The sequence below is a fragment of the Triturus cristatus genome, chromosome 3_2 (genome assembly GCF_964204655.1).
Source record: "Triturus cristatus chromosome 3_2, aTriCri1.1, whole genome shotgun sequence".
In the NCBI taxonomy this organism is placed as follows: Eukaryota; Metazoa; Chordata; class Amphibia; order Caudata; family Salamandridae; genus Triturus; species Triturus cristatus.
In genome coordinates this window covers 680,445,880-680,462,630 of record NC_140584.1, presented here as the reverse complement: position 1 = coordinate 680,462,630, position 16,751 = coordinate 680,445,880, and the positions used below count along the sequence as shown (strand labels likewise).

Genomic DNA, 16,751 nt, shown 5'->3' with positions numbered 1-16,751 from the left:
CATTTGCAGTTTGTAGAAGGATTCACATGAGACCCACCAACTTCCCTGGAAACAAGAAGGTTGTTTAACACAAAATGTCTAAAGATGGTATAGAAAGAATTGGAAAGCCTCTACAAAGAGGTAAAAAGAATCTGAAGATAGCAACCACAAAAAGGGGCGTCTGGGGCAGGCATCTAATGCCACAATGATGGAAAGGACACCAAATGGTCGATGACGCCCAAGACCAAGAAAAAAGAGTGCCAGAAAGGATCTAATAAGAAGATGGCAGAATGATACACAGTATCTGAATCGATGATAATCTTGAACCTCAAAACTACTCATGCGAGTAAGTAACTATTTTGTTATTGTGTTGGGTTGGCATAGTAGAGCAATGCTTTTGCAATCCTGTTTTTGATGACTGGACAGCCCCGTTTACATAGTGTGGAACTCAAAAGTTATCCCCAGTAACCTTTTATTTATGAGTTCTATAACGTGTACAAAACTATTGGTCTTACCTGAGAACACTCAAGACTTTGAGTATCTTAATTTTCCCCACTGGGTCACTCATCTATTAATACTGAACTAAGCTAATGGCTCTCAGATGGATGTCGAATATTTACATGCTTTAAGCACCAGCACACTTCTCTTGTGACTGGGACTTATATTTTATCATCAGACTTTGCCCCAGTGCAAGAGAGAGAAAGCCAGAAAATGGTGGAAGAGGAATATATATATATATATATATATACAGTGAGAAAGGGGGAAGGTATCGATGAAGCATACATTACAAAATAAGAGATACTAGGTTGCTTCAGTATTCAGCACCCCTGACTTTATTCTGCACTGTCAGTGGGCTTCTACGAGCAACCTAGGCCCCCTGCAGATTCTTTAAACAATCACTGGCTATTTCCCTTCTAGGCTGAAACGAAATGCATGCATAGACTAGAAATGTAGCGGAAAGTGGAAACCTAGTTGAAAACTCCCTTTTTGTTTTCGTCCTAGCAAAGTAAGGGTGATAACAGAGATTTTGAACTGAATCAAATCATGTGCACCGGCAAAAATATGTTACTTATTCCGTACTCTAAAACAGGGACTAACCTTTACTTTCTTAGCCTTGGGGTGCATGATTAAGGCATTGTTTTCTCTGTATGAAAAAGCGCCTTCACTGATGGTTCATGTTTTTGCATCACGACTATATCATACATATTAATAAATTCCACCCAGTCTTTCATGCCCATTACACCAGCTGTGTTCCAGCTTAAACGCTAAGTAATATTTACTTTGCAAGGGAAGGCAGAAGCAACCTGCTCCAGTAGAGGCAAGTTACCCCCTCGTGGGCCTGACTCAGGCTCTGAAGCTGCAGCAGTAAAAGATACCGTGGTCAAGTGGGGACGCTACAGGTTGGGATCTAACTGTATCCGAGTTAGTTCTGACCCTCCGGTCTGACCATCTCTACTAAATTGGAAAGATTTTAAACATGATTAGCTCAGAAATTGATCAGCTGGAGCCAGGGAATGTGCATAGTGTTGAGCAAAAGTCGGTCTCTAATAAGTGAATTGAGAGATCTATTAAAAACCCAAAAGGCAAACGCTTTACTGTGCTTGGCCGTAGTAGCCCTTGAATGGATTGTTGAATAAGTTCACCTTCTACGCAAGGTTGCCTATAAATAATTAACAATAACACAATCTCCAGCGAAACATTTGGTTAAATGGCCCACCCATTTATCCCTATGAACCCTTCGAATATATCCATCCAAACACCTATTTGCTTTGACATAGTTATAGAATTAACGAGCATTATTCTTTTGTGGTTCACAGTGGGTGCTGCTGAGTGGTGATGGAACAACAAGCGACAGCCAGCGAAAAACATGCAACTTTTTTAGTATATTATTGTAGGCACATTTAAAACTGTGCATTCTGTAACCTGCTGCAATGTACCGTTCAGCAGCAAGTTAGATTTGTATCACTCACCAGTTCATCATTTATGATGCTATTGTGAGTGTTAGATGGGTTGCAATACTAATCTGTGCTTGTAAATTGTGAGAGATGAATCTTTAAGCCAGTCGTGTCTATAACCGTATGGAATTGGCTCTGTGGAAGCTTCAGGTCTCCTCTGCCTCAGTGGGGTACAGGACTGCATGCATCTTGAGCCATCAGCCATTTTCCTTGCATGCCGAGCACTTCCGTCAGGTCCCCTTCCCATAAAGGGTAGGTAAGGGGAGCACAGGCCTGTATTGGCTACATTAAGGAACCTTGGGTGCCTGATTACCTTTGAAGCCAGAGGCCAGGGTGATGTACACTCTATGGAGCGGTATTTGTGTTGGTATGCCGCATATACATGCTTCGACATGGGTGCTGGTAGACTTAACTTTCATTGAACAGTAAGACTCCTGGCTCAGTATTTTATAGAGGTATGAGAAAGGGTGGAAAGCGGTACGTTTAACAGCTTCACAAACTATAAAATATGCTTTGGTGTCATATAGGTTTGTAAATCTTTTTGATGCCGGATTACAGAGTATAGCTTCCGCACCCACATTTCACTCCACCTCAGGGAGCTTCACTGGCTCCCCATTCACAAGCGCAGCCAGTTCATGCTACGCATTCGCACCTACAGAGCCCACCACAACACTGAATCCGCATGCATGAACAGCAGCACACACTTCCACGACCCACCCAGGCATCTGCACCCAGCCCTCACTCTCTCTTGCACACACCCAGCCCCGCATTCACAAAGCGGAGAAGGAGGTTGCTCGTTTTCCTACATCACCCCAAAACATGGTACACCCTCCCACAACGCATCAGAGCCTCTTCCTTGCTTCTTGAGGTCCCCGAGACCCTGAAGACCTGGTTCTTTGAATAACCATGCAGGGGCTTCACGTCTATACACCTGCTCAAGCACCTGGATACCCTCACGGGTTAGTAGAGCACTCTACAAATCGACAAACCAGGTCTAATTCAAAAATGGTGTTTTTTTGTAATTCATGAGTAGTTTTGTTAAAGACTGGATTTTTAGGTTAGTGAGATATTTCAGCTTTAACCAAATCTGCTACCTTATAAACAATAATAATTATAGTTTTTTGGTACAGTTTTCGCATTGTATATTTTTCTGGCATGTACTGTGTGTAATGAGGCCCTCCAACAAGCTTTCATTTTGCAAGTTTTCTTTTTTCATTAATGTTCTTTCTTTTTCCTATTAGCTTATAGCTGGACTACGGTTTAGTGTCCATCAGCTGTCTGAGATGGACAATTCGGTCAAGTTTGATTTGCAGATCCAAAGGCAAGTGTCCTTATAGAAACCCTTACCCATTTAAGATTTTTTTGTAAATGTATTTATTTGCTCAATTGTATTCAAATATGTAGTTCACATGTCCTTCATTCTACATGCAAGAGTCTGCGCCCTGATACATGCTCTATTCTCCAAGCAGCAATATTTGCCCTGCTGCGTGCAGCAATGTGTGTTCTTCTATAGGCAGTGATCTGTGCTCTGCTACATGTTGTGATGTGTGACCTATTCTATACAGTAATCTGTACCCTGCATCATAACTACATAAGGTGATCTTATTCTTGGTGTATGTACAGTGATCTCTGGCCTGTTACAAGCCTGATTTTTAGGACTCACAGACACCTTTAGCTATCTGGTGAGAGTTATTGTTAACACATAATGTACACATGGACATACTTACACAGTTACAGAAAAGGGCTTTTATACCGCTCTTTCAGCCATTTGCTTCTGTGGTCCATCTGGAATTTGACATTTACTAACACTGTTGTTCATCACGGCTGGTATCTGCCTACGGTATTTCGATGATGTAAACAAACATCTGCACAGTAAGTCTCTCTTTCGCTCTCTCATCCCTCCCCCCTGCTTTTCTGTCGCTGCTCAGTGCTCCCCTCTCGTCATGTTCATAGTTTAAAAAAAATAAAAATTCTAAAGGCCCACGAACTGCAAAATAAAAAATAAGCATTGACAGTAGGTTGGTACACGCCTTTTAAAGACTAGACCCATTGGCTCTGCCAAAGCTTCTTATTGTAGTGATCTGAGCGGTACCACACCTCCGTTCATTAATTGATGCTCCCACTACATGTTGCGTTCTTTATTCACTTATGTGTCCTGCTTTTTAGGTCTCACCTAGCGTTGCAGCGCGCATGCACTGCTCGCTCTGCGAGACATATTGTGAGAGAGGACATTTCAGAAGGGGGCTTGAAGCCCCGCCCCTCATTTTCATTTTATGGCGTCATCGTTTATGGTAAACGGTGGCCTCCCATTGAAAATGAGGCTTCTTTGTTACCGCCCTTTCTCCTTTTGGGACCGCCCATCCGGACTGGATCGTTTGCATCACGGCTGTCGGGAAATAATTTCTTATCTAAAGGAGGCGTGTTATCTAAACAAGCCGTGAAGCAAAGGATCCAGTCCGGATGGGCCGTCCCAAAAGTAGGAAGGGCTGCTTGCAGGCACAACGCGCATGGCGTGCTTTCACCTTCCGATTCCATTGCGTGGCGACAGCTTATTTTATGACGGTATAAACAGGAGTACAATAATAAGAAAGAAAGCAACTGAATGGGTGAACTACTCGTGCACGGTCCACTGAACATTAGCTATGCGGCGGGTTATCCGACAAAGGCAACGGCAGCACCTAGCCCCTACCACCTCAAACGATCGCTGTTATCCCTTGAATCGTTCTGGGTGTCCCACACACTTAACATGGCTATCTTGTTGCCACGGGCAACTCGGAAGCAAGTCACACGCCCAGCTCCGCTCACTTCTTCGAACGTCCTGTCAACGACTGCTGCAACTTCAAGAGATTTTGAAGTTCTGGGTCCTCTAGCTCAGCTTCGCCCCCCTCTCCTTCACCACCAATGATGACCAGGGCTGGGCGTAGCCTGGCGGGCGGCCCCTTCCCATCCCCTCGCTAGTCCATGGGTGTCTGAAGCATAGGCGTGTGTAGGGAGTAGTTTGTTGGGTGAACAGTGCTGCGAGCTCAGGCTATGTGTGCACGCGCATGGGAGCAGCCGAGGCAGGACCGGAGGAGAACAGCGGCTGCAGCTGCAGAGCAGAACCTGGGGCATCGGCATGGCGGTGAAGGATGAGGGTAAGGCTGGAAGGCATGAGGAAGAAACTTGTTAACCCTCCAAAGGCTGTACTTGGGTGTTGGTGACAGCTGCAGGATGTGGCCGCCGCTGCCTCCTTTGTCACAGGCTGCTCGAGGGTATCGGGATTTCTGGGATGGTGCAGGCTGGATCCCTTGTAGATGGGCAGAGTCGGCGCCGCTATTGCTAATTAAGGAGAGGTGGGTTTGTTTTGTATTTGACAGGATGGATTCTTTTTGGGGGATGCAGAAACCATGCCTCTGACTTTGTGATCCATTCCCATTCCTGTCGAATGACTAGATAGATGTACAGTTATTGCCAAAACACATTTGTTTACACACTCTTGCGATTGAGAAACTGTTTTCATTAACGCCGTAATTAATTAAACACAAGTTATGTGTTCCATCAATAGCTTCTTTCTTTGTGTTTCGCTATTTCGGAATTGTGTACGGTGCATTTTGTATACATCCTGTGGTGCAAATAAACGTGTTTATTAGCTCTCCTGGTTTGTCACGCAGGACATCCCAGGCACAAATGATGTGCTCTTTCTTCACACACTACAACGATCTAGCGATTACAACAAAGTTCTGGGGGCCATGGACCAGTGTCAGCTGTCCAGATGCACCCACCCGTGGGCTTCAGAGCAGCACTAGGTGCCCCCCAATGCACCCGGTATAAATACGTTTTACATTCCTTGGCGACCCTTTAGGCTTTCGCACCTGGCTGCAGACCATATTTCAACTCACAGGAAGCGGCCTCAAGGGGAGAAGCTCGCTCCGTTCCGAGCAGCAACTTGTACAGCTCTGTCTGAAAGGTAGGAGGTGGTCGTACCAGCCCCAACCTTCCGACCGCACTCTTTGTAGGGTATTCTCGAACACCACACTCTTGACCGTTATTCTACCCCCTTTTGCCTTAGTGTTTAATTACGGAGCTTGAATTAAGTGTTCTGGATTTTGGCAACGAAACCTCAGAGACATTAGTTTGTCAAGGATAAAACACTGCGGTCAAATGGGAAAGCTGGGATCAGATCTTTGACCTCGATACTTCGTGCTGAGAATCGCAGACATGTTCTAGTTAGGATATTATGCAATACAGTCAGTCATTGGTAGCACATGCCCTGCAGACCTTAATGTGGAATGCAAGACGCACCCACCACCTTAACCCAACTGCCTGTCCAAGGCTTTAAGTGGGATGAAAAAACTGGGGGAGGGGGTCTCACAGAGGGGCATGGCCAATGTAATTAGGGCGTGGCTTAAAAACACGTAAGCTAAACATCTGTGCTTAGCATAGTTTGCTGCCCAACTTGTATTTTGCTATTTCTTTCATTACATCCAGATGATACAACAAGTATCATCATACCTACTACAAGTCAGGACTATTAGCTTACAGCAACTATGGCTTGTATATAATATTGAAAAAGCTTCCACTTAAAGCCGTGGTGACACCACGACAATATTGCTTCTTTTTCAGTGTTTTTCAGCTATCTCCCTATGTTGTGCTTCTCTTCCCGTTTGTGCTGCTGTTGCCTGTGTGCTTCTTCCCTGCCCCCTCCATGATGCCCTTGCCCTCCCCAATCCACGCTGCTTTCTCGTTCCTGTGCTCCTAACGCTATGCTTTAACCTACTACACAGCTAACAAATTCACTTCTAACAACATACAACCACAACATATCACATACATACACTAAATAATAAATAGCTATAACACAATACCATTAGCAATGCAAAAGGCTTTAACTTAAACAAAGGAGAGACATGTTGCATTTCCAATGCTTGTTCTATTCTACAAGCTGTGATTTGCCCTGATACTTTCTCTGTAACATGCAATTGCATGTTACAGAGAAAGTATGCAATGTGCACTTTTTATGCAGTGCTTTATAGTGATGCTTATGTCAATGACCTCTCACTTTATTAAAAAAAAGGAAAATGGGGCATAGAGAGGTGAAGCAGTTTGCTTGGGATTGAACCCAGTGGTTCCATAATTTGAGATGTAAGCAATAGAGCACCCTAAACCACAATTAATCCCATGATGTCTTGGATTGGAATAACAAAGCAGACATGTGACTTTATTCTGAATGGCTATGCATAAACAGGATCACCAATTGCTGATGGTAGGTAACATGTGCACACAGTATTGGATTGTTTTGTACTTGTGCAGTGGAGCATAATGCAAGAAACCAACTTTGCAATGGGGCATCTCGCAAATACTGTTTTATTTGAATGAGTTCCTAATTTTTCAGGGTAGAATATATAGAACTTCAAAACCACTATCTGGTATTCATACAAAAACGTTTTAAATCTTTAAAAAATATATTTTTTTATTAACCTCCAGTTTTACATTTGGGGTTATGAAACCTGTAGATGTCAGTGTCCCAGTTCCAATTCAAATCCCCCGATAGGACCTCCATGCAGACCACACCACGCTTTCTCTCATTTCTTGGGACAGCATCTTCCCTCGTAGACCTCCCTCTCCGCTTGCATGCACCAGTCTGTCCTTTTCCCATTCCAGTACCTCTGGAGTTACGGAAGACCCCCACCTTTTGGCTATATTCCGTTTTGCCACTACTGTACCCAGTGGTATCCAAAGGTTTGAGTATTTTGGTATTTTCTCATTTCCCCATTTATTCAGCACAAGCCACTAGGTGGTTTTAACAATAGGTAGGCCTATCACCCTGTCCAGCATTGCTGTAGCTTTGGGCATTCCCACGCAACATGGAAGACGGAGCCTACCAGACCACATTCTCTGATGCACATCTGTGAGGTAATCTTTCCTATTTTGTGTAGGGTTGTTTTCGAGTAGCATGCCTTGAGGAAGATACCGAGCTGTTTAAGGTGGAACCCTGCATTATTAGCGATCTTCCTCGGGCCTCTTCTCACTTTCCTGTTCAAATTCAACTATGTCTTTTTCCCTATCAACATTTTTTTTCTGAAGGAGGTCTGGGGAGTTGAGTATCATTTTATATACTAGTGATATCACACCCTTGGTCTAGGGGTCTGCTAGACCAAGGGTGCGATATCAATAGTATATGAACTGGCAACAACCTGTCCTCTAAGGGGGGTTACTTCTGCCAGTGTGGTTCCTTTTGTGATGTACACAAAATCATTTTAATCAATATAATTCATTCTGAATACAGCATTGTTATTATAGTATCATCACCAGAAATATTCCTCCACCAAAATTCTGATTATAATCAGTCAATCCAGCCCATTATACTTTTAAAAACAAGGTCCTAGCCACAAGTCCCAGAGCTAAGGAAGAAGTCAGTCACATTTTTGTTCCCTCTTTTCATAGTAACATCAGTGGACAATTGAACCTGTCCACGCACATTTCAGTGGACATTGTCTAGTATTTTTTGTAGGTATGTGTGAGGAGCTTGAAGGTGATTCTTTTGTTGATTGAGGTCCAGTAGAGGTCGCTCAGGTGGCCAGTGATGTGGCTGCAGCAGGGGATGTTAAGGATGAGTCTGGCAGCATCGTTCTGAATGTTCTGCAGTTTCTTGAGGAGTTTCTGGTTGATGCTGGTGTAGAGTGCGTTGCCGTAGTAGTCTGCTGCTGAAGCTTACATGGCTGACTGTCTTTCTGGACTCGGTGGAGATCCACTTGAAGATCTTTTGGAGCGGGCGTAGTGTGTGGAGCGAGTAGTCCAGGATGTTGGTGAGTTTTCGTGCATGGTCTGTGGGAGTTGGGGGGGAGGTTCCAAGTGCTGCGGGCCACAAAGAGTCATCCCAGGTGGAGGGGGTGGAGCCCAGGATGAGGACTTCGGTCTTCTCTGAGTTGAGCTTGAGGCAGCTGTCCTTCATCCAGGTGGCGACAGCCTTCATCCCGTCATGGAAGTTGTTCTTGGCGACCGTGGGTTCGTTGGTGAGGGAGAGAATCAGCTGGGTGTCGTAGGTGTAGGAGACTCTGTTGAGTCTGTGGTTCCGGACAATGGCTGCAATCGGGCCATGTAGATGTTGAAGAGAATGGGGCTTAGGGAGGAGCCCTGAGGCATTCCACAATGGATCCTGTGTGGGTTTAGAGTGGAGTTGTGGTAGTCTGACTTGCTGTGTCTGTGAGGAAGGAGCGGATCCATTCCAGGGCTTTGATGCGAATGCCGGCGTTGTGGAGTCTTGTGCATAGGGTGCGGTAGGAGATGGTATTGAATGCGGCCGAGAAGTCCAGGAAGATGAGGGCTGCAGTTTCGCCTCGGTCTAGGAGCGTGCTGACTTTTTCTGTGGCGGCGAAGAGGGCAGTCTCAGTGCTGTGATTGCTTTGGAAGCTGCATTGGGAGAGGTCCAGGAAGTGCTTCGCTTTGATGAACTTTGAAAGTTGGGCGTTACAGGCCTTTTCGATGATCTTGGCTGGGAAAGGGAGCAGAGAGATGGTCGGAGTTCTTGAGGTCGTCGGGTCAGCAGAGGGTTTCTTCAGCAAGGGATTGATCTTTGCATGTTTCCAGGCTTCCAGGAAGGTAGCTTTGTTGATGGAGTAGTTGATGGTGCGGCGGGCTTCGGAGGCGATGGAGGTGCCAGCTCTGTTGAAGATGTGGTGCGGACAGGGGTCTGAGGGTGCCCGGGAGTGGATGCTCTTTCTGATCTTGAGAGTGTCGTCGGTGGTGAGGAGAGTCCCGCTGAGCAGAATCTGCTAGGTTCTGGTGTTGTTGGGTTTGGTGGTTATGGGTGGGGTGAGAGGGTCTTGGGCATCGAGGGTGTCTAAGCTGTCGAGTTATTTGCTATTGAGGGAGTTGGCGTTGATCCTTTCTTGTAGGGCTGCTTTCTTTGTTGTTGTAATGAGGAGGTGGTGTTCGGTGACAGCGGTTTTGAAGGCTGAGTGGTCTTCCTGGGTCTTGCTGCTTCTCCATCTCTTTTTGAGCTGCATACAGGCGCGTCTGGACTCATGAAGGGTGGGAGAGAACCAGCTGGCTTTCTTGGAGTGTCGCTTTACTGGTGCTTTCCCGATAGGAGCAACTGCGTCGGCGCATTTGGAGATTCATCAGTGGAGGTTGCGTGCTGGGGTATTAGCGTCTGAGGATGTCAGTGGTGGGGTTTTGCTAAGTGAGGTGGTGAGATGTTCTTCAGTGACTTTGTTCCAACTTCTGCGAGGGTAGCGGTGGGCAAGGTGTTGTACGGTGGATTTGGTGAAGGAGAAGTGGACGTATCAGTGGTCAGTCCAAAGGAGCTCGGAGGTGTGGCTGAAGGTGATGTTGTCACTTGCGGAGTAGATGTGTCCTCCTGAGTGGGTTGGGGACGTGGCCAGTTGTTTGAGTCTGATGTTGGCGTGGTTCTGCAGCAGGGATGAGGTTTTCTTGTTGGGGTGTCCAGTTGAAAGTTGAGGTTGCCGAGGAGGATGTAGTGTGTGGGGCGAGTGTGTGGGGTGTGATGAAGTCGAAGACGGAATCACTGAAGGGTGGGCAGAGTTCGGGGGGGTCTGTAGAGGAGGAGGGTGGTGTTCAGGTTGGGATAAATAAAGGGCCAATTCACTTATGCAAAAGTGAGAAATAATTAACCAGGAGCTGGTTTTGTGCTTTTATTAAAGAAAAGAAATAATGGGAGTATAGATTTGCAAACTATAGCAAGTACTTCAAAGTAAATTATATAGATATGTATAACCTATCATTAATATAATTGCAGTAAAAACGAGACAATAACAATCGGTTACAGGAGGAGGATTTGAAGTATTAACTATTACCTTTAACACTCCTCCAATTGAATGGGACATAAAATATTTTAGTTCCTGAAAAAGAGAGGGGAGAAATGAGGAAAAAGTTGATATTTGGATTTGGACTAGTTACTCTAGGATTTCAAAAAGTATGAAACAGAGGGTTGTATTTTCTCCTTTCAATATGCCATTTGTTAAAATAAGTTATTAAGAATAATGTTAAGGATACTTAAAGTTACTAATGTACTTAGTAATGTTGGCGCACCTCATTAAAGACCGGGGTATGCCCGTTGAATTTATAGGAGCTTTCCGGAAGACATAAAGAGGCTCATCTCCAACCATCCACGAATGAACCGATAGTTTCTACATCAGGTTTCTCCAACAAGTTGTTTGTGAGCTACAGGCAGCTCTCCAGCTACCTCCAAGTAGCTCTCCAATGTGCATTCCAGTGTAATAAATTTGAAGCTTTTGCTTGGCTGAACTACTATATGTATACCAAAATCGAAAGGTTTGCATCTGAAACGAAAATGTGAGTAGTTTTCGGACCTCATAAGCAGATGCTTGGAGAAAAATAGTTGATTTTCCAAATATGTGTAAAGCTGATATTTAAGTGATAAATCATATAACATTGGGGAGATTTACCCTTAATATTATGAACTTGCCCATGGACATTGCATCTATGGCTGCTATGAAGTACCTATTTAAAGACATTCCAAATTGACAAAGCCTGTTTTACATTACTTTAGTAATCATTGCTGGCAACCCTGCACTGAGGTGACCCCTGATGGTATCTTGCTTGAGGGGCCACTAATGTACTCTTGTCTGATCTGCTTATTATTACAATACTGATAATATTAGTAGTTCACAGTGATTTTCATTGAACATAGGTAGCTCTTCTTACAGAAAAGGTTGGATACCTCTGTCCTACATTTTCCAGTGGTTTAATTTCAGGAAATTCCGGGCCATTAGGTTATTAATTATTTTACCTACGAATTCTAGACTTAACTTAAAAATGCATAGTTAAGTAATTTACTGACTCATGCCTTGATAATGAATGGAGCACTACTATGGGTGGTAACTGATGACCAGGTCAATGCGGATCCTAGTAGATGTGGTATTTAGTGGGTGTGCAATTATCCTATAATTCCTACTTTTGAACTTAAACATGTGGCATAGTGTGCTAACTATGTGTGCATTCCTCTGTTTTGAAGTGAGCAAACTGGTTTTGATGCAGTTTAGCACACGATTTTCCACGCGCTTTAACTGATGGAAGTTGAGTGGTCTAACATTTCCGCTAAGCATCTAGCGTCTGAGTTAAAATCCTAATAGCGATGCAACCAGGAGTGTGTGCCTGATTTGGGATTTGAGCCTCAGATGGGATGAGGACCTCAGTCTGTTATGTCCCAGTTATCTTATTGATATCTTCAACAAAATGTTGCTGCAAGGATCTAGTTTGGTGTCGAGTTGGATGAGCGGAGCTGATGTCCTGGGATCGAATTTTTTGTTTTTGTATAATGGCTACATATGAATTATAGTAGCTTGCTCGTAAGTGGCAGTATAGCACTATGCATTTGGCATGTAATGTACATACACAACTTTCTTGTATTTTGCAAATAATGTACACAAACAAAGTTGAAAAGTGTATTGAAAAATATTTTTTAAAGAACGTGTGTATCCAGTTAATGTTGGCCTATGTTTAATTACTATTCTTTTCAAGCGAAACACTCTTTTAACTTCTAAATGTGTTGAGGAACTTTCGTCCAGAAAAAAATGATTTGTGACATGATGCAAAATAAAAAAAAGTGCTGCTTTAACCAAAAAAAGTATGGGACGCAAATGTGTCCAAGAAAAGTAGCTTTCAAACTAGACTCAGTTTGTTGTGTTCTTGACAGAATATTCGTAATCGAACATTTAGAAATATTTAACTATTTACAGAAGGGTGTACCAATAAGTAGACCGCTTTTAAATCCTTAATTATATTTAATCTCCGTACAGTAGTAAATGGTGTATTCAACTGTGTTTTAGTGAATGCTTATTAAAAAAGATTATGGATGTTATAAAAGTCGGAGTTGAAAGTAATTTTTTTAAATAACTACTAAGGCCTACGGCGCAATCTGGTCTGTTAGTTTTTGTTCAATATAATGGAAAAATACTGTGAGATTCGGACAGGGAAGAGTAGCATTATTAATTATGACAACTGAGGTTTTAGCACACAGCAAGCTAGTAAATCAGCCTAAAGTTGTCACCAATCAAAGAAAAGGTCAAAGAAGAACAAGTCATCTGTATATGATTTTTATATGGGCAATAGAGTCAACAGTGCAGCAAATTGTGTAATGTTTTTAAATTGTACTGTACATTCAACGTAGAAGTGTTTAGCAATTTCCCGATGTCTACAGGAGTCCGCTGAATACCTACAGATTATTACATTGCTCTATAACCAACACACGGTACTTTAAACAAGTGATCATTCCACATAAGTGAAGATGGCTGTGGGAATCCAGTGGTTCTTCACAAATCTAAATGCATAGAAGCGGGGGCGTAACAAGAGTTCCTGCAGCCTGTGCTGCGCAGGGGGCACACTCCTCTTAATAGACACCCCAACACTTTGGGGGCCCTAGTTCAGACCAGGGTAGAATGCATATCTGTGAGATACGTGAGACTCAATGGGACCTCCAGTATATTCTGGGGTTTTGGGAGGGCGCATCAGTTTACTTTAAGCCATATTAATAGGGTGGCAGAATGATTTGGTGAACAGTTCAGCCACATCACTGGTTTATATGAATGTGCATAACATTCATTTGTTGTGCAAAACAAATTAGAATGCAATGCTGTTTTTGCCATTCAATATGTTCAACTCATATTTATATCTCCTTTGCAGCACCAATCTCTTTGATAATTTAAGTCCACTACAGTCATACCAGGTGGATCTTGCTGTGTTGGCTGCTGTAGAAATTAGAGGGTGAGTGCTATCCTGAATTTATTTATTATTTTCATCTGATAAATACTTTTAAATCTTGATTTGCGCTCATTCTATAGTACTACCACTGTTCCTCAAATACACCTGTGCATTTTAGACTTCCATGAAACAATTTTTGTTTGCATGTTTGCCTGCATAATATTTCTGCTTTTTTTGTGTCTTTCATACGTGAAATCCACAGGCCTTTTGTTGTTCAGGTCCCTTCTGCATTTGCTTTTTTTGTTCCTTCTTTACTATGTATTGATTGTTACTCATGTACTGTTCATTAATGTAAGCAGGTAGGGAGAGTCTCACTCACAATTGTTTTAAATGTATCTTGGGCCTCACACTTTAAACATCTGTATGCTAAGCTAGTAAGTGAAACAGTTTGTTCATTACATGTGTTGCTTTAGAACCATGCACTCTGTGTACTTATACTATCTAGTGTTGGGCTTGGACGTTTTGCTTCGAAGAAGCTTTTTGAGTCACAGATGTGAGCTCTGACTTCTCCCTTAGACAGTGCACCTGAGGACCAACTCCATTTTAGATTGGTTTTCTGACATCCAGTTAGGACATTCTGAGGGAGCTGAGAGTTCATTGTGTTCTCAAAAAGTTTTTTGTCCCAATCAGTTGCATTTCAACACTGACGCATCAGACAAATCAACTCTCGCTTCGATGACATTTCACTGCACTTCTTCAACCTCCCATTGTAATTTGTCAACAAGAACTACTATTGATGCAAACTCCCCTACATGTTGCTTCCCTGATATGACTTCTCGTGTGATCAAAATAGAAATAACCATCCGTTCCTTAGACAATTAATAGTCTTACAAGTTGTTAATTATCTGTACATTTATATTTTTAAGCATTAGGTTAATATTCACTTGAATCTAGTTTCATGACAGCTATAATCTATCATAAGTAATAACAGTCTAAATTTGTCTTCACCGGTAAATACAGCAAAACAATTATTAATTTTACAGTTTTCTATGCATTGTTGCAAGCAAAAACAAGCAATGACTTAACTGTGGAACCATCACTAACAGTCCCTTTTGTACGTTTATTCTTATATCAGTCCAGGGGTCCTTTCTTTATCTGAAAGTCACTTTCTACAAGTAATAGGCTCTTTCTCAGGAGGTCAGCCGATGAATTATTGCTGGTGATCTTACACTAAATAGTACAGCCAAATATGAAGCATTGACTCTTTGCTGTTCTTGGTGCATTGAGGTGCTGCCTAATACAAAATGCAGGCGAAATTACAATTTGACATGCTATTAGCCAGCTCAAGATGGTTGTTAGTGGGTTAATCATTTGCGCCTTAGGTTATATAGTCTCTAGCTGAGAGCCCGGGTTTGGGAATCAGTCAGGTTACAATGTCTCCAAGAATGAGGTGAATAATGAATACTGGAGAGAGACTTAATTTGTTTTCAAACCTGAAACCACCTCCTGTGTCTTTGCTCTTGAAACGTAAATATTAAGGGTGTCTTTGATTTGCAAAGCTGTGAGCTCTTCCTGCTCACGTTATCTAGAATTGGGTTACCTGCTTTCAAGGCTGCTTCCTCCCCAAAAATATCACACTATCTCCCCACAGTAAGTTCTCTTGTTCCACTTCATCTATTTCAGTAGGGAGGGGAGTAAAACTATAGATTGTAGAAGAGGGTCATAGTCCATGCCAGTTTTCAGAATGAGGCCTCGTGTGAAAAGAAGACACACTGTTGCTAAGCTGTCTTTTCAGCCTGAACAGCTGGATCGGCTGGCCCAGTCATTTGGTTTCAGGAATGAGAGCTCACTTCATTTATGAAACATTGATGTTTCAGAATGTTAACAACTGAACTGTGTTCTGATACCTAGCAATACATTCTTGCCACTGCTTGTCAAATTTAGATAGTCATGTATTTCATTTATATATTTTAGGGCAAGTATGGAACATAGGCAAGTAAAGAGTATGCTTGTCTGCATTCTGCATGGTCTGACACCAGTGATGTTTATTAATTGTTGGGGTTGGAATAAATCACAAACTCTAACTCATCTGAATTTGTGTGAAAGAGTTTTCAAATATGCCACCAAATCTCAGTAAGTGTTATGATGAATTCTCATGCATCATATATCAGTAGGCCTTACCTTTCTGTATGCCCTGAGTTAATTTGGGACTTTGGACATCCATAAATACAAATTTCACTGAGCTGGTAGAATCCAGAAATATTTTTTTTGTAAAGATATGTTTATTGGCATTTGAGGTTATTATCCTAGTACATAACATATGCAATGTTCCTTCTATTTACAATACAATTGCAGCTGTTCAATTTTCACTTATCTTACTGTGCAGTATCTTACAACAACGGGTAAAGCACAATATAGCAGCTTGTAACATTTAAATCTATTGTTAGGAGCTAACATTTTGTCCCATGAAAATCGGGTGTGGGTTACTGTACATCCTATTAGTGCAAACTCCACGTCTTGCGGGAAAAGGGAGTTGATGAACCAGGTGAGAAAATTTGCTCCTTGGATATGTTACTTTCTTGAATTAACCAGTAGGCAACGACTGAGAAGCAGGTTAAACTCGCTGAGAGGACATTGGTATATCTTAAGAGTTTGCTGAAAAAACCTCTTGAATACCTCTTTAATCAGTGTGTATTATCTTCTCCAAAGCGTCTGAAATTTACATTTTTGTATCATCTTTTGACTCTAGAGTTTCAACTCCTGATCAGATATTTCTGCCAATAGCAAATTGGCAACCGAAGACCGAGCCACAGATTGAAGATGACATTGGACCTTTAGTTCAGCATATTTATGAGGCAAGTACTTATTCTTGTTATGATACTTTGTACTAATACGGAAAGCACTTATGAAATTAAGTTGGCTCTGAGGAAGACCAGTATTGACAACGAGCTGCTCAGAATTGTATTTGTTTATTAAACAGTTTTTTGTGTAAATTTCAAAATGACCCATCCCCGATAAACATTGGTTCATGTGCCAAAGACCTTGTTTCAGCAAGAAATGAGAAAAAAACAGATGGTACTACTGTGAAGGACTCAGGGCAAAAATATTGTAATAAATAAACATGTTTTTTCAGGTACAAACAGTGTGTGGTCTCCC

The 16,751-nt window shown here is 42.5% G+C and overlaps 1 protein-coding gene across 1 annotated transcript in view; it reads left to right on the top strand.

The window, feature by feature from the left end:
* Window positions 1–16,751, top strand: part of ITGAV (integrin subunit alpha V) — a 382,159-nt gene that overhangs the window by 334,553 nt on the left and 30,855 nt on the right. The window contains exons 22-24 of the mRNA XM_085648702.1: window positions 3,176–3,255; window positions 13,578–13,658; window positions 16,345–16,450. Of these exons, the coding sequence (XP_085504828.1) occupies window positions 3,176–3,255; window positions 13,578–13,658; window positions 16,345–16,450 (267 nt within the window). The remainder of the gene's footprint in view (window positions 1–3,175; window positions 3,256–13,577; window positions 13,659–16,344; window positions 16,451–16,751) is intronic.